An 18148-nucleotide genomic window follows, 5' to 3' on the forward strand; every position below is an offset into this window, starting at 1 on the left:
CACGGTGTTCTACCGCCGTTTCGGCATGTAGAGCGCCGTGTTTTCATATTTACAGTTGTATTCCCCTAGCCGAATTCGAAATATAGTCGAATTCGGTCTCTATGTACGAACTTCGCCCTATATATATAGTAAATATCATTAAATTTAGTCTAAATTCGACCGTTTTATGCCGTACTTTGTCAAGTTTCCGTTTTTCAAATTTAAATCGCCGTCTTGGCCTGAGATCGCGGCTGGGAAATTACTCCTCCCCACACCAAATTTACGTCCAATCCGGACGTAAATTTCCCCGGATTTCGGCGTGGGGAGGGTAAACGAGTGGAGATGCTCTTATGAAAGCCGGACTTTAAATTTGTTCCATAATTATTTTATAAAAAATATCATTTTATTTTTTCAAGTTATATTTCATATTTTTTCTTGAACTTTCGTGGCAATGCTATATCTCAAGAAAATATTTCTAGATTTTCAAAAATTTCAATATTCTCAACAGGAGCCTTGGTGCTGTGGTGCATGCCACAAACCCCGGTACTATCCGTAGAACATCTTCCCCTGCACTCCCGGGCTCCCCGCTCCATCCGTTTCCCGCGTCCAGCGCCGCCGAACCCTCCGCTCCTCTCCTCGCGACCGCCGTCCATGCGTCCTCCCGCCACCTCCAGGAGGCCATTCTCTCCTCCCATCCACTGGATTGGTGCGGAGTGGACCGGAGACCCGCCCAGACTGACCGAATTTCTTCCGAGGCTTCCTGCTCTTCTCCGCCTAATGCCCCACCATCGGCGACCTCGCCGCCGGCGAAGGGACTCAGCTACCCATACTGCTTCCGCCCAAAGAAGCCTCCTCGCGTAGGTCCTCCGTCCGTTCGGTAAGGAGCCCTAGCCTGACTGTTCATTTCGTTTTGAACCCTGTCAATTCATCTGACACACCAGGGCTCCATCAGATTCTTCCTCTTCCGACGCACAAGGTCGATCTCGGTTGGTGCTACCGGAGGTGCAGCTTCAGTTTGGCTGTCCACAATTTTAGCACCCATTCCGTACATTGAAAGAAGAATCCATGCCTCATGACATCTGCACATGAAATGCACAATGCAATTACCAATTCCTAATTGCAGAAATGGCATGATTTTTTCTAAAAATTATCTCAAATTCCTTTGCCATGTGGATGCAGGACACATAGACTTATATGTGTCAATTTTCAGTATCTAAAATTTCCATGGTGTACAGCACCAAGAAAGGGATGGCCTTATCTTGGAATATTCGTATGAACTATAACTTTCTTTTTGCGGGGAACTATAACTTTTTTTAATCGATACCAGCGATGAATTGGATGTAGAGATTTGCATGGTTAGTCAAATTGTGTGAAACAAATTGTTGCCATAGTTTTAGAGCAGTATCATGACCTTCACACTCGCAGTGGGGACACGGGAACATTTGGGCACCAAAATCACATTCGTTTGCTCATATTTATTGAAATAATACAGCTGATATTGGCCTATTGTAATTGCTCAGCAATACATTCTTGTGATGCTGATACCCCATTGCTAGTTTATCCGTGCAGATACCGGTGATTAAAGGTGAAAATAGAATGGTGACCTGTTGCTGTTTAGATGACACCAGATGATAATGTGAGTCTCCAAATACTGCATTGTGTATCATTTCTCTCTTTTTGGTTGAACACATATGTGTTTACTAAATAATTTGTATGCTAATCTGGACTATGTTTTACATTTCTGAAAGGCCCTTATTACTTTAAAGAAAGGCAGCAAACTTATCAAGTATAGTCGGAAGGGAAAACCCAAGATCCGCGAGTTCAGACTTTCTAGTGTAAGTTTATGTGTATGGTTGTGTGGTACTGGTGTTCATTTTCTTGGTACAGGATGAGAACAAAGTTCTCTTTTTTTTTCTCATTACAGGACGAAACAGTATTAGTTTGGTATTCACACAGCAAGGAAAAGTGCCTCAAACTGTCTTCTGTGTCTAAAATTATACCTGGACAGAGAACTGTAAGTGAAACTACCACAGACCAGTTATCCCTTTCGGTTACATTCACATGATCAACTTTTAATATCCAAGAGTTTATTGAGACTCTGAAATTGCATAGTTTTTCAATTCTAATTTATTAAATATCTAAAATTGGGATCTTATGCATTTGTGCATCATTTATCAGGCGGTTTTTAGGAGGTTTCTACGCCCTGAGAAGGATTACCTATCATTTTCCCTGATATACAAGAACGGCCAACGCTCCCTTGATCTGGTAAAAGATAAATTCTTCATGCTCGTTTTAACTGATGCGAAATGCCTCATCTTTATATATGCCTAGCACGATGACCTGTCGAAGACAATAATGACACGATATTCTAGCTGATTTACAGGTTTGCAAGGATCAAACTGAAGTTGAAGTGTGGTTTTCAACACTTGAGACACTGATTACTTCACGCCGTGCAAGTTTTTCCACTGATTGCCCAAGTGATAGAATATCATTTTCCGACGTGAGTTGGTCTTCCTTAATGACTTAAGTGTTTTCATTTGATGCAATATTATAAGAATTCTTCTACAGAGTAATCAAGAGCGAATTCAGATATCATCCATGCATTAGTTAGGCCTTGTTTGGGAAAGGGTTACTTCCTTTCAAATCCATAATTTTTGGAAGCTACTTGTTACTTGTGAGGGGCTTCAGCTTCCCTAAGATTCCCGGAAAGCTGCCAAAACATGGTGCATGTCAACCATGTGATTTATCTTATTTGAGAAAACAAACTATGGCTGTTGAACCGAAGAGCATATACCTTCAGTGCTGGTGTGATTTACAGCAGTCCCCAGAACAAACATTGGAGGCGCCATTTATTTAGTAATTATTTAATGCGTGGGTCAGTTAGCATCTGATTTCCTACTTATGTGTCCATCTCACCACTCGTTGTATCAGGAGAAGACTGGAGAGTGGCTTACATTTGATCATAAATTGCATAGGATGTTCTCTGTTTAACACATGTTTCCTTTTTTCAGGAAGTGTCCCAATATCAAGTTGCGTACGATACAAGATTAGATACTGCCTCAAGTAACACCCGAAATTTTAACTCAGCTGGTTATGGCACAGCCTATTCATTGAATTCTTCAAGAGCAGATGTTGGATCAGATCGTGTCAATATGCTGAGAGTAAGTACGGGAGATAGTAGTCGGATTAGTATTTCCAGCAGTGTCCCTAGTTCTTCCAGTCAAGGTTCCGGACCAGATGATATAGAATCACTTGGTGATGTTTATGTATGGGGCGAGGTGTGGATTGACGTGGTCCAGTCAGAAGGATCCTCAAATTTGGTGTGCTCCAAAGCAGATGTTTTAATTCCTAAACCTCTTGAATCAGATGTTGTTCTGGATGTACAGCAGATATCATGTGGTTCGAGGCACATTGCTCTTACTACCAGACAAGGAGAAGTGTTCACTTGGGGTGAAGAGCTTGGTGGAAGGCTAGGCCATGGAACTGACGAAGACATTAGTCGTCCAAAACTTGTTGAATCCTTAGCAGTGTCTAATGTGGAATATATTGCATGTGGGGAGTTCCATACTTGTGCAGTAACTGCCTCAGGTGATTTATACAATTGGGGTGACGGTTCTTACAATGCTGGACTTCTAGGACATGGCATTGGAGCTAGCCATTGGCTTCCAAAACGAGTCTCGGGACCTTTAGAAGGGCTTCAAGTGTTGTCTGTTGCATGTGGCTCATGGCATTCATTACTTGTCATGTCAAGTGGAAAAGTATTCACTTTTGGCGATGGGACATTTGGTGCTCTTGGACATGGAAATCGTGAAAATGTTGCCTATCCGAAAGAAGTTGAATCTTTGATCGGATTTAAAGTGCTGAAAGTTGCCTGTGGCGTTTGGCATTCCGCAGCAATTGTGGAGACCAATAGTCAGACGGGCATGAATGTGGTGTCCAGGAAACTGTTTACCTGGGGAGATGGAGATAAGAACCGCCTAGGTCACGGGGATAAAGAGGCTCGGCTAGTTCCCACTGTTGTTCAAGCCCTTGTTGACAATAATTTCCATCAGGTAGCCTGTGGGTATAGTATGACTGTTGCACTCGCCACGTCCGGCCATGTCTTCACAATGGGTAGCTCTAACTATGGTCAGCTTGGGAATCCAAAAGCTGATGGTAAACAACCCTGCCAAGTACAAGACAAGTTGAATAGTGAGTTGGTTGAAGAGATCTCATGTGGTTCTTACCATGTTGCAGTCTTGACTTCAAGAAGTGAGGTATATACATGGGGTATGGGGGCCAATGGAAGGCTGGGACATGGTGGCATTGAAGATAAAAAGAAACCAACTATTGTGGATGCATTAAAAGACCGTCATGTTAAAAGTATTGCATGTGGTTCAAATTTCACGACATGCATTTGCATACATAAGTGGGTTTCAGGTGCAGATCAGTCTGTATGCTCCGGCTGTAGGCAGCCATTTGGTTTCACAAGAAAGAGGCACAATTGTTACAATTGCGGGCTTGTTCATTGCCATGCATGTAGCTCAAGAAAGGTCCTGAAGGCTGCTTTGGCACCAACTCCTGGCAAACCACATCGTGTATGCGATTCATGTTTCATGAAACTGAAAGCTGCAGATGGCGGCGGCGGCGGTGGCGGTGGCGGTAATAGTCCATATAACAAAAAGAGTGTCATTACTCGCCGCTCTGTTGATATCAAAGATAAGTCAGAGAGGCCAGACATAAGGCCTTCAAGGCTAGCAACAGCAGCAACTGCAGAGCCAGTGAAATATGCTGATGCAAAATCAGCTAGAAACGAGATAAAACCTGAGGCTGTGTCTATGGCAAGGGCAACCCAAGCTCCTTCAATGTCAGCTTTGGCAGTCCCAACTGCTGTAAAGCCTATGGGAATGGGAATGGGGGGAATGGGGGGAATGGGGGGAATGGGTATGGGCATGGGAATGGGTATGGGTATGGGAATGGGAATGAACATGCCTATGGCAATGGCACCAATGGGAATGGGCATGCCTGTGGTGTCACCAGCTCAGCCAAAGAAGCAAAGCCCAACTCCAGCAACCACAAGTACTCTTAGCATTAAAAGTGTTGACTCCAAAAATGATATTGACAACATGAAGAAGACTAATGAAACGCTGAATCAAGAAATCTCAAAGTTGCAGACTCAGGTATGCTTTAGAAGATTATACCATTTGCCTACTTTATGATGGTTATCTGCTTTTGATAAAATCACCATATTTTGATAGGTTACTAAGTTAAAACAGAAATGTGAAGTCCAAGATGACCAACTGCAGAAAGCAGAAAAAAGAGCTAAAAGCTCTGCCTCCCTAGCCGCAGAAGAATCTGCCAGGCGCAATTCTATGTTGGACTTTGTTAGGTTTCTTGACAGTGAGGTACTACTACTCTTCCAAACTATATATGCAAACATGAACCTTTTGTCGAAGCACTCACTGTATATTTCCGCATATCGTGCTGTTGTGCTTATTGTACTTTTTTTCTATGGCATGCCATTTGAGGTATTCACACTTCTGTATTTAGTTGCTCATAGCAAGGGTTATGTTAATCTGTATTAGCGGACAATATCATAACATGCCATCTTTCAGCTCAAGGGAATTGCAGATAAGGTGCCCACTGAATTTACTGACAGCATCAAAACCTTGCAAAGTCAATCAGAGAGATTTCTTACTGGGCAGTGTGGTCATCCACCGGAGGGCATTTCCGGACATGAACAGGCTCGCCTCTCCAGTAGCGGGATGCACGAAATAGCACACAACAGATCCGCTAGCATGGGTAACCTAGATGGCAGTGGCTTTTCCCTGGCAAGCGAATCTCCATGCCATCGAGTCATGGATGGCAACGGGAGGGCTCCAGGTGACTTTGCGCCAAAGTTTGGTACTCATGGAGAAGTGCAGCTGATTGAGCAATTTGAGCCAGGAGTTTACGTCACGCTTATCCAGCTGAGAGATGGCACCAAAGTATTCAAGCGTGTTCGGTTCAGGTATTCCATCCCAACCCTTGTTACCACGTTCATCCTGCATATATCTCAACCTGATTGATTTGTCAACAATATTTTTACCAAACGACAATCCCAGGACACTTCTCTTTTTTGAGGGGAGGAGCTAGTGAATTTTATTACTTATGGTTCTTCTCTTAAATGTTTTTGTTAGCAAGAGGAGATTCGCTGAGCAGCAAGCTGAGGAATGGTGGAGGGAGAACCAAGAGAGGGTGTTCAGGAAATACAACCATGCACCCAACTAGGCTCCTCGCCTCGGCATCATCCGGCATTTGTTAGTTTTGTTTTGGATATAATGAAAGCCGTCAGCCAGGAGATGAATCGCATAACGAGGCGCTGTTGCTGCTCGGGATTCCGCATCGTACAGGGAGTGTTGCCTCCTGTCTGCTGAATGCTGATGCTTAGTCTGAAGATCCTGGCGATTCTTTTATTCTTTTGACGTTCATCTTTGTTGCTTGTTCGTTTTGCTTTGGAGATATGATTTAATTCCATTTCCTTTAGCCTATTCGCTGAGAGACACTTGTTGCTTCTCAGCGAGGTAAAGTAGCTTGTAATGAACAGTGTAATTATGTGGGCAAATATTCTTCAAGTATGTATAAAGGAATGTAAGGTAATAAGTCCGCATTATGCTCACTTCATGCTTGTTTCCGATGGCACAAACTATGAAGCTGACCGAGATTTTTCAGCTCATTTGCTATTATGCTGCTGCTTTAATTGTTGTTAACCTCACGTGAAGCGAAGCACCAACGGCATGAGAGTGTCCGACGATGGCCAAGCTGAGGGAGGAGACACAAGAGACCCTACTAGAGGGGTTAGAACAAGAGGCGGAGCCAAGGGAGAAGACCTGGCCGGAGCTGTTGGTGCTCAGTGACAGTGAGGCACTTGGGAGTAAATTCATGCTTGATCCAATGGCTACCGAAATGCTGAGCTGGAGGTGCGGGGAAATGGTGGTAAAAAGAAAGCTGTGATGAATAAATTGTGATTATAAAAAATGACTCCGACAGTATTATATTGTATAGTACTATAGTAGAAAAAGGCGTAAAAGTCATACGAATAAGGATCCAAACCTGAGTAATGGCATAAACCAATTTGTTCGCACAAGATTATCATTGGAATTTAAGGGGTACCGTGTCTTCGCCATCACAATTTCAATTTGCATCAATGTGAGGAATTTCACTCCAGCAAAGAAAAAAAAACAGACTCGTAACAAAACAAGGTGGATAAAATCAAGCATCACGAGCATAGCACAAAGCCACAAAGTCACACTCGCTTCATTCGTATATGTTTGTAAATATATACAAACTGGCCATGTCACAAAAATATCATCATGCGTCCCAGGCCAGGAACAGAAAGTACGAGACATCTCAAACTCATCATATACCTTTGTGCTTTCGGAATTCTCACTCCCATTGCTAGGCATCGCCGTCGGCCCAGCATATCGTACAGATATACAACACACCTTCTCCCCCATATACATACACTGATACGTAATTACATTTACACTCACTGACATACATACACATTTGTTGCGATCAATCCAATATATATACCAGCATACACTGACAGCTCTGCACATCAAGAATAGCTCCTCCTCCAACTTAAGTTCTTCAGAAGCAGAATTTCTTCTTCTTCTGCAAAACCATATACATGAAGGACGTGCATTAGATAGGACCCAAGTATATAGCAAAATACCTTCAGGAAATAAGGCATTGGGTGACTGCAACATACGCGAAACTTGAGCATGTCTTGTTTGTCGATGAAAGCGAGCAGCTCGTCCTGGCGCATCAACGCCTCGTGGAGGGCCTGTCAATGGAAATTGGGGCAGCCACTTCATCCCATTATTAAATTTTACACAAAGACTAGACAATATTTGTGTCCTGCTGCTGTGTAAACTGTAGTGTGCATATCGGGGCACTCTAGTTCACGCATAATTCAGACCGAAGGCTGGAAAGCAACTGCGGTTTAAGCAGGAAAACAAACATACCTTCTTTGTAGAAATCAAATCGGCCTCCAAAGCATCCACGCGGCGGGCAGATGCATTGAGCAGCTCCTCCTTCTCGAATGGCATCTCAGAGGGCTTTGTTTCAAGCACCTGCACCTTCTCCTCCAGTTCAACTAGCCGTCTTAGCACAGCTGAAAGGACATCCTTCTCCGTGTAAGATGGGACAGGAGATGGAGGCCGGAATTCCTCCTTGTACTCAGGCTCTTGAGGACAGTCCACGTAATAGTGGTCATGATTTTCGGATTGGTTTGATAGCCTTTTAGCCATTCTGCTCGGGATAGTTCGAAGCATGGTAAAAAGGCTCACAATAAAGACTGTCAGCCATGCGATAGTCAAAGTCCGAATTCCTTCAAACGTGGTCGGCACATTACTCAAGCAGAATGAACCTGGGTAAAGCATGTTCAGGAAACAGGTTCAGTAACAAGAACTCAATACAGTGCACTTGCATACCGATCAAGTGTTGAGGTAGTTCTGGGGGCTGCATTTCTCATAATAGCAAAAATTAGACTAAACTAATTAAACAGAGTATTTATTCAATTAGCTCACATGGTATATGATTGCAAGATGTATTCATTGATCAAAAGTATATAATAGCTACTTTTGGCAAATCCAATAGATGTGTACGAATAACAAGAAGTATTAGTATATGGGAGTAGACATGGACTAATTCTCAGACTCAATAATAATTCTGAATTAAAACTCCACATATGTCCTTTTTAGGAATATAGTCGGTCGCAAGCCCAGGTCAAGGAGGAGGGTTGTAATAGACTTGGCGAGCCAACATAGAAAGCCAATCATTCCTATGGGTATGAAAACTATTGCCTGCCCCAACTTGTTTGGGACAAAAAGGCTTTGATGTTGTAATGATAATTCTGAACTAAAACTAAAAAAGGTATAGTTTTGGACAACTGAACAAAAAGCTTCCAGGAGGGGTAAAAGGTAAAGTAATAATGTAAAAGACCTGATGAAGAAGCTGTTGGACTAGCTCTGGGGCTGCCCCATCCGTCATCCACAACCTTGTCAACAACAGGGATGCTTTCTTCAATAGTGGGACGAGTGGCAGATGTGGATGCATGTGCTGCAAATTTTGACTGACAAAGTAACCACCTATTAGCAACATGTATGCAATGTTGAAGGTGGCATTAAATAAGAATTTAGCAGTGGCCATAAGATATCTTCCATGGTTGTTTGGAAATTGTAGTTATAAAAATTCATGTTATCTGACTGGAAAGTTTGGGTGCAATGGCATTGCAGTTCAAATAAATGTTAAGGAAATAGTCATACTTTTGTGATTATTGTTGAGTGATTTTCTTGTTCTTGTGATGCTGTTACCACTAGTCAATATTTAGTTGGCAATATTACTGATGTAGACTATGCCCCATTGTTTATAATGCCAGGTTTCTTGATGGTAAACAGGGAGTAGCTACTTGCCTCCTCATGGACAGGGGTCAGCAGAGGGTTTGTTATGACGTTCTTTGGTGCAATAGGAGATGCAACATCCTCAACTTCAGAGCCAGACTCGGCAGATCCGTCACTGCCTTTTCTCTGCTTTAATAAGATAAGAAAGTATATTCATTAATAGTCGAACAGGGTGGTTCTACAAATCTTGATGTCCAAGCATGCTCACTGAAGTTACATTTGGACGCTGTGGCCTAGCATAACCAATAATCTTTCCGTCGGAGCTGGATATGGTCACAATTTGCCTGTCGTAGTTAGCCTCGCCATTCAGGACCCTCTGGGGAAATTGAAGATGCATCACATTAGCAGCTACAACAAGATGCCTTGTGAATAGCAGTGTTAATGCAACATCCTCTCTGGGGAGGAGGAGGAGCGCACAACCTTTATTGTGTTGGGATCCTTCCAAGGACCTTTATCTGATCTTTGACAACCTCCGTGTTCGTCACACCTGCATTTACCACCAAAGAATTCTGGCAATTCACTGCACACATTGAAACAAGAAAGAAAGTTAGGGTGGAAGTGGAACCAATAAACACAGGCATGAATGGAAAAGATTAAAGTTTCTGACCTCTCGTCAATTATTTCAAGTAGCTTATTTTGATACTTAGTTCCAAGAACCTTCAAGTGAAGACATTGAAATATGATCAGTATCAATGTACCAATCACACTATGATTGAATAAATGTGATATAATGAAAGTATTTACATGAATCTTTGAAGCAGTTTTTGGATCAAGAAAAGATTTTATTGTGCCCCATAACATCTTGAAGCCTTGGCCAGCATTAATTACATACATCCGGCATAATGTCTGCAACAACATTCCAAACACATTACATATTATACTGTTTGGTTAAGAGACAAGCACATAGCACAGGAAATGGTTCATCCAGAATAAAAATTAAAAGGACAGAATTTAAATTTGCTGCCCAATATCCATCACAGGATCACATACCTCTGGATAGTTGTCACTGTCAATCTTCTGCAATCGTGTGATTAGTTCCCTTGCATATTTCGAGAAATTCTTCAATCCCTTGAATTTATAGAAAAATAGTTAAGTTTGAAGTCTTAAAACTGTGAGTTTTAATGTTGAGAGCAATGTTCGGTCAAACTGAGACATACCACGCCTTGCACATCCAGAATAGTAGTGCACGAGTCCAAGTGCCGTTTTGCAGCAATTGAGCAAGCTGGAAATCTCATCTTGAAACATTGCTCAAACTCCTTGACATGATATTTCACATATCGGTCTATAGTTGTTACTTGCACTAGCTTGTTTGCATCAACTTTTCCTATTAACTCTATGTAGATAGGTCTTCCGTCTTTATCCACCCCGTGGTAAAACTGTGGATAATACTTCATAACTTCGTTTAACTCGGAGTAATTAAACTCCTGAGAAAGGAAAACGAATTGCCATCATTATGAAGTTACTCCAAGCAAGAAAAATGGTATCCCATGTTACGATATATTTGTATAGCCTTTTGATTTAATTACCTCTATATCATCGGTCCCAAATTCTTTTCTCCATTTAAGCATTTCTGACCACATATGCTTTGCTTTCTCAACATCAAACTTGCGTGCCTTCAGGAACCTATAAGTGATTAACATTAACAGTTAAAAGCTATTGTAATGATACCCTTTTGAGATTGCATAAGCAACTGCTAGAGCATACGTAGTTTATGTGGTGGGACTATTGGAAATAAGACGAAAGTAAATTCACATAATAAGGTCCGATTAAGACCAATGTGATCAGAATATTGGGTACCTCAACATCATGTGGTAATCATCATGCTGCTGTGGCAACAAGTCCTCATCAAGCAAGCACTGTCGAAACGCATCAACTGCTTGAAGATCTTGAACGTCTCTTATGTCCTCGATGGAAATCTCATGCTTCTTTTTGCTTTTCCTCCTTAGGGAATGTCTGAACTTGTTCCCTGCGTTGATAGCCTTTTTCTTGAAAGAGTTTATTTTAGTCTTCTTCTCTCCCTCTGAGTTGTCCGCGTCCGATCTGCTCTCTCTCTTTCCATCATTGTGTGCGAACCCTTCGAAAGCTGTGCCAGTAATGATATATTAATATTATTTAGTAAAAGCAAAAGTAGCTAGAGTCACTACTTGAGTAACAGAAACCGATTATGGACTGGCCAGATAATGGCGCTCTGCAAGGAACTAAAACAAGAGCCCACGCGACATACTACATGTATGCTTAAGCAATAATCGCTAGTACGAAGATTCAGCACAGAGGGGCTTCGCAGAAGGGACGGTGATTGCATCGTTAAATTAGTTGAGGGACGTAAAGAATGCAAGAAAATAAGAACAATACATAAATAAGTTCAATTATTTATATGTTGGTCTTACTTGACATAAAAAAGAGCACTATATTGCTGATTCTTCAACATTTGTTTACACTCTGTTTTTTTTGTGTGGTCATCCTTGTTGATGATTACCTTCATGCATCAGCTATAATAGCCTCTAGTGATGCCAGATATAAAAAATTGAAACCAGAATAGACTTCTGAGGGAGATATTTTATAGACGGTTGTTGGATATTTACAAGTGAAATTAACTGCTAAATATTTTATTTTTTTGGGGGGAGAGAATCCCCACCTGAATATATTTCCTCAAATACTGCCAAAGACTTAAAACGAAGAGCATGATTCTAGCAGCACCAAATCCTATTCTACGGTGGGTGGAGGTAGCCCCAAATCCTGTAAACCATGTAACTGATTCGAAGAGCGGCAGAATGAAAATATGCACCTATCTAAATCCCGAGAACAATATGCACATGTCCAAACTGGAAAGGAAGCAGACACGTTGAACCCTAGGAAATCGATTCCGCTCCCAGAGTTGAAAGGCAAAACACCCTGTTTGGGATTAAAACTGTATACTCACATGGCCTGGCCAATCGGTCGAGGGGTCCTGACATCCCCCTCCGTCACCGGCTCTGGAATCGAATGCCCCGACCAAGCTCCAGTCTCAGAATCCGCTGAAATAATCCAGGCGAAGAATTTCAGCAAGAAAACAGTAAAAGCGCCACGCTTGGGTGCTAAATTGACGAATTGCGTGTGGAAAGAGGAAAAGAAACTGATTTTGGAGAAACTTATGGATAATTATTAGGATGGAAAGTTTTGGAGAATATTTTTGCGGAGATTGTTACCTTGATTTTGGAATTTGGGTGCGGATTTAGGAGCAGGAAGGAGGAGGAGAAGCTTCTCCCGTTTTAATGTGTGGGCGGCTCTGGAGGGAGAAGAAGAAGAAGAGAGAGGACAGGAGGGTTTCCGTCATGGCGCGGGTAGACGGAGTCCATAGGCCAGAAAACGGTTGACTTGTGTACGACGTGGACGTGCTCCGCGCACGGACCGGGCGCACGGAGGTGGCCACGTAGGACGGATCTGACGGGACAGGGCGTCTCCATCAGCGTGACACATACTCTTTTTTAATACCCGCGCGTTGCAACAGGAATTTTTCCGATAATTCTATTTTATAAAAAAAATATAAGTTGATTGAAATAGGTACCTGTAGGAACATATATGATTCAATTGGCATGAATAATCGAGAGACTAACTTAAAAAACTGATTTGAAATAGTTATGTAGTTGGAGCTAAAATTTGATGATATGGATAATTGAATGGCTTACAAAATAGATGATGTGGCTTGCGTGCAGAGTATTAATGAATGTTAGTGGGGATGACATGAACAATTAGATGGCTCATAGAATGGATGATGTGGATAGCTTGCATGTTGAGATAGACAACTTAGAGCATCTCCAGTCGCGTCCCCCAAAGCGTCCCCCAAATCCTTTGGGGGACGCCGGCCAAAAAAACGACCCAGTCGCGTGCCCCAAAGGCCGCTTCGGTCCGGACGTGCTCCAAATGTTGTCCGGCGTCCCTAGCCCATCCCCTGTGTATAGAGTCTCTACCGGGGACGCCGGACACAACTTTTACACTTACTTTTTGTTTGGAGGTCGCGTTTGGGGGACGTGGCTAGAAAAGGGACCTTTTCCAAACGAAAATTTTGTCCGGACGGCCCCCAAACGACTAATCCGACGCTTTGTCCGGACATGGTTTGGGGGACGCGACTGGAGATGCTCTTAAATGATTCTCTAGTGGGGTTTTGCTTTATAACAGTAGATAGGCTTTCACTCTGCTAGTATTAATATAGCAACCACCTTATACAAGTGTTTGAGTACAAACACGACGAAAAGAACACAGAAGAAAAAAAAGAAACTAACGTTGAAAAATTAGGATCGACGAAAACGTAGATAAATCGCAACCGTTGGGCTCTCCTGAGAGTTCCAACCACACTCTTAGCACTCTGAAGTCCTACGTACCAAGAAGCACCTTCAAGAAGAGAGGCGACGACAACAACGCTGTTATCCAGATTAGTCCTAGGGTTCCTGCGGTATGTGCAAGGATAAGGGCGGATGGCTTCACCCCAAGACCCTTCAAGAAGGAAGGGTGGCGCCCACGAACGTCACCGTGTTGGTGTCACCCGAAGCACTTGCTGCACCACACGCCCCCACGGCCTTGCAAACACCACACGACGTCTCATAGTGGTCATTGAAACAGGGCCAACATGGACAAGAAGGGCCAATCGGGAGCGAGAGACAGCACGTCAACAACCACGCAGGACGGAACTGCCTCCACCGCCACCTGCAGAAATCGACCGGACGCATCGACATGAACAAACCAGGCCCATCTAGCCCGACCGAGCTCGAGCAGCCTCGTGAAGTTCCCTGTCCTGGACTGTTCGAATCGGTTCACTGGGATACGGGAATTGGCCACATACTCTCCGTTGGGGTGACTTAAACGGATCGACTTGAGCTGACCAACTCATCCATTCACAAAATTTGAGGCACTAATGCGTTAGACCAGATAGCGCGCGTCCTCTCGGACCCTCTAGCTAGTGGCTAGCGAGTGCTCCCACGTCCTCCTCTTGGCCACCTCGGACCCTCCCAGTGGCCGGCACGGACCGAATGGGTCACGTCGCTGGGATCACTGGCCTAGCAGACCGAACAACATTCCAATGTCTATCCGTGATGGGACTTAAACAGACAAAATTGGACGGAATGGATCGCCGTTTTAGATCGTGTCGGTGGAGGTGCCCTTACAACGACATGGTTGGGCGGGACCACCCAGACTGTGTGCCGCCGACTGGGATCGAGATTCGTGTTGGTAAATCCATCGGAGCAACAGACGGCTGCCATGCACTCGGGCTCGTAGACCATGTCCACGAAAGTGCGCACCTGATGTTACGCGTGGAGGTTTTGGCCAAGTCAGATTTGGTTGGTTGGCCAACGCCAACTGCTTCCTCCTCCACTCCTTGTTTATTCTTAGACAAATGCCACTACTAATTGTTTTACAAATTATTATTTTTCTAAAGTATCTCTATGTTGCCATTGTAGAGTCAGTAACATTTTGTTAGAACAGCATTGTTGCAGTTTAAATAGATATTTTAAGCTTAATTAGATTTGTCAGTAAACTGATTCTGTTGGCTAACAGCCTAACACACTATATTGCCTTACAGTTAGTGGTTGCTTCTCCTTGAACGCAACGATTGTAATGCTAACATTAGCCGGCTAGGATAGGTACTTGTTGGGTGCAGGCTGTTCATAGGTGGTTTCACCATGGTAATTTAGAGATCAATCTGGTAGTACAGCCTTGAACTCTAAACGGAACACATGCAAGTTAAAACATTTTACCAGACACGATCAAAAGGACATGTTTAAGACAGCAATATAGTTTATTGTTGAGATGGACACTGAACAATGTAACTAAAATACAGTATAGTGCAACAAGAACTAAGCCTACCGCAACTGATCGATAAGTGAAATGTGTGCAATTTTCGCCACCATTGGTCAGAGTTTCTCCTTCTGGTTCCATCTTTATAATAACCAATGGTAGTACACTACGATATATACCCCATTGCTCTGTCTAGAGCTAAATAACAAGCAACTAAGCTACAAGAAGCCGTTCAATTAGTGCTGGCTGTCCCGCAGTGTCCGATTCCTGTTCCAATCAATCCAGCGGAGCAAAACAAAGCAGGTGGCAAAGATACACATCAACGAAGTCGGCACCGTGGAAATTAACCTTTTTTTGTTTCTGTTGGCAGTCTGCCCACCTGTGCCTGCTAATCTCTTTAATCACTTCTCGTTTTGTTGAAGACCTCTTTAATCAGGTTGTTAGGCTGTTACTTTACACTCGTTCGCAGACATCCAATCATTGTCCCGTGATCTGCATTAAATCGATGAGGATTTGATAGCAGGGAGCACGGGGTCGTTGGCTAACATAAACAAGTGTCTAGTGCAACCTGACCAGATCCTAGAGCTTAATAAAAGATTAAGAAAACAAGGTTGTATTATTCTGAGAAAGAAGCATTGGGCAGAAAAGAACAAAAAGATGCTACGTACAATAGGACCAGGCAAGAACCATATATGTTCAACCATGTGTGCCATATGACCAAACGTGCTTGACTTTTACCAACCACTGATATTATTTTAAAATGTTTTACTTTTCTTATTCAAAAAAATGTAGAGAAATCGGCTACGGGACACCATTATTTTACATCGTTTTCTAAAACACACCATCCAATTGAGTCTTTACCAGGTACCATTATAATTTTATGTCATATTTGCTAAAACATACTACCTATCCAAAAAAGGAAAGTTTTGCACTTTTTTTCTTCCAAACCAGTCATAGCATCGTCATCCTAGCTAAAAGTACAAAATTTTCCCTTTTTAGACATGAATGTACCACAAAATTGTTATGGTACCTGGCAAAGACATAATCAGATGGTGTGTTTTGACAATGCTAGAAAATAACGCTGTCCAGCAGCAAATTTGTCCCAAAAATGTAATGCAAACTATGGAAAGAGAGGGAAAATAGAAAAACTTGATGTTGAAATAGCATGGTGTATGAACAGGTATGCTGCAAACTTTGAAATAATATATTCCGTTGCGGATCCTATCCCCCCCCCCTCCATAGTGATGGCAAAATTGAGGTTATCTTTGTGTCTTCTTCGAGATGTTGAGGCGAGGGCTATATCTTGAAACCAGAATAAGATCCTCACTGTCCTATCCTTGATCTGGTGATGCTCTAGCGTCGACTAAGGGCGTGTGGAGTTATGCATCCCGCCAATCCTCTAGATCTAGTTGGTTTTCGTGTTCATTGGTTTCAGACCTGTCTCTTCCGTATAAGGGTCTTATCTTTGACGATGATTTCTTTTGTGGTGTGTTGGTCTTTTAAGGTCATAGCACGGTGATTTTCCGTTTGTTTACTACAACAAGCTCTACTACAACGAGTTTTGCCTGGCTATGGTGATGTAGGGGCGAGGACGGCGGCACGCCTTTGGCTCATGCCAGTGTTTGTAGTCATAGCTAGGTGGTCTATGGACCTATTTATAATCTTTATTTTTTGATTCTTTATACTGCTATGGATAATTATTAATAAATCAAAAAACAAAGAGAGGATGTTGTATGCCGATGATGAAGAGACGTAGATGATACTATTGGGAGGTTTAGTCGTTCTATCCATTTCTTTGTTCATTCAATGGGATGTGAATGTGGAAAAATCGCCATATATTGGGCCTATCCGCCAATTGGCCGCAATATAAGACGCCTCAGCACAATAATGCTGCCATTATCAGTAGACATCCAAATGGAAAATACTCTGCTATTCAAACGACCAGTTGCAGAAATCTATTGCGTACTGCTTCCTGTCCCATACCGGCACCTGCAATCGAGAAAAGGACTTGCAAACAGGACTAATTCTTTCGAATGGAAAAAAGGACAACAGCTCGCCTTGTGACACATGCATGCATATGTGGATGCGCACGGTGGGGAACAAGGTCAAGAACCTATCAAGGATCGGTAGGTAGGTACGAACCGATCGACGACCCCTGCTGGGCTTTGCTCGTTCGCCGTGGTGGGAGTGCATACATATTCCACTCTGGAAATGCGATGGGGTTAGTATATTGGACAACGACCTTACATGAAACGCCATGATTTTATAATTGGGCAGCTTGTTTATCCATGGTGCAGTTAGGCTGTTAGTAGGCAGTCCCTGTTTGTGTTTTGGGGCAGTTGTACTTGCTGGATCTCCTTCGGAAACCGCGTAGTCAAGCTTGCAAAGTATAGTACTCCTAGCTAGCTTCTTAGTAGATGGCAGGCAGGGAGGATGCTGGAGCTAGCAACCTAGCAATTAGCAAAGATACAGCATAAGAACTGCCAATCTATCTAGCTGGTCCCGTTGATGGTTTCTGAAGCAGCCACCTAGTGTTGGAAGCACTGAAATCGTGGCATCATTTTGGACGAATTGTTCTCTTCATATACAACGACGCGCACTTAGGTGTGTTCTAGTAGAAAGGAAAAAAAAAACCCAAACGTCCATTGCTTGGGTCAGATGCTGTTACTCTGCTCATGGTTGAGCCGGTAAGCGGCATGACGAGATCAGTTTTTTTTAGGGGTCAAACGGAGAGGCGAGACGAGCCCACGAACATGAATTGCGCTTGACTGGGCTGCTATCGGCCCCGCGGGCTAGTACTTGCATGGGTGAGGCCCAGTGGTACTGTTACTCTTCTTGGGCTGAACAGGCTAGAAAAACCCTATATGCTGACCAGGTTGGGAGGGGCTATATAATGACCGGGAAAGTATCCTATGCACCCAAACAACTCATGCACCCTATGCACCCAGCCCCGGTTAACTATTTTAAATGTTTTA

The 18148-nt window shown here is 43.1% G+C and overlaps 2 protein-coding genes across 6 annotated transcripts; one reads left to right on the forward strand and one right to left on the reverse strand.

Moving 5' to 3' along the window:
• The first annotated feature begins 537 nt into the window (after positions 1-537).
• Positions 538-6616, forward strand: LOC124707203 (PH, RCC1 and FYVE domains-containing protein 1-like). 4 transcript variants are annotated; one of them, XM_047238862.1, is made up of 11 exons: positions 538-856; positions 932-981; positions 1536-1615; positions 1728-1814; positions 1904-1993; positions 2158-2244; positions 2363-2479; positions 2991-5138; positions 5217-5363; positions 5574-5968; positions 6138-6616. In XM_047238862.1, exons 3-11 carry the CDS (start codon positions 1598-1600, stop codon positions 6226-6228), a joined length of 3180 nt encoding a protein of 1059 aa, XP_047094818.1. In that variant the 5' UTR covers positions 538-856; positions 932-981; positions 1536-1597; the 3' UTR covers positions 6229-6616. The 4 variants fall into 4 exon arrangements, with proteins under 4 accessions (XP_047094818.1, XP_047094816.1, XP_047094819.1 ...); XM_047238860.1 differs by having other exon boundaries at positions 1549-1615; XM_047238863.1 differs by lacking the exon at positions 932-981 and having other exon boundaries at positions 1549-1615.
• A 616-nt stretch (positions 6617-7232) lies between these two features.
• On the reverse strand, positions 7233-12703 carry LOC124707204 (phosphatidylinositol/phosphatidylcholine transfer protein SFH8-like). 2 transcript variants are annotated; one of them, XM_047238865.1, is made up of 15 exons: positions 12590-12703; positions 12325-12418; positions 11202-11487; positions 10931-11027; positions 10562-10828; positions 10395-10472; positions 10149-10250; positions 10012-10061; positions 9825-9924; positions 9622-9720; positions 9417-9530; positions 8947-9076; positions 7968-8371; positions 7712-7786; positions 7233-7614 (listed from the first exon to the last, which is right to left on the reverse strand). In XM_047238865.1, exons 2-15 carry the CDS (start codon positions 12356-12358, stop codon positions 7591-7593), a joined length of 1860 nt encoding a protein of 619 aa, XP_047094821.1. In that variant the 5' UTR covers positions 12359-12418; positions 12590-12703; the 3' UTR covers positions 7233-7590. The 2 variants fall into 2 exon arrangements, with proteins under 2 accessions (XP_047094821.1, XP_047094820.1); XM_047238864.1 differs by having other exon boundaries at positions 9417-9533.
• Between the last annotated feature and the right edge of the window lie 5445 nt (positions 12704-18148).

Source organism: Lolium rigidum, chromosome 4 (genome assembly GCF_022539505.1).
Source record: "Lolium rigidum isolate FL_2022 chromosome 4, APGP_CSIRO_Lrig_0.1, whole genome shotgun sequence".
NCBI lineage: Eukaryota > Viridiplantae > Streptophyta > Magnoliopsida > Poales > Poaceae > Lolium > Lolium rigidum.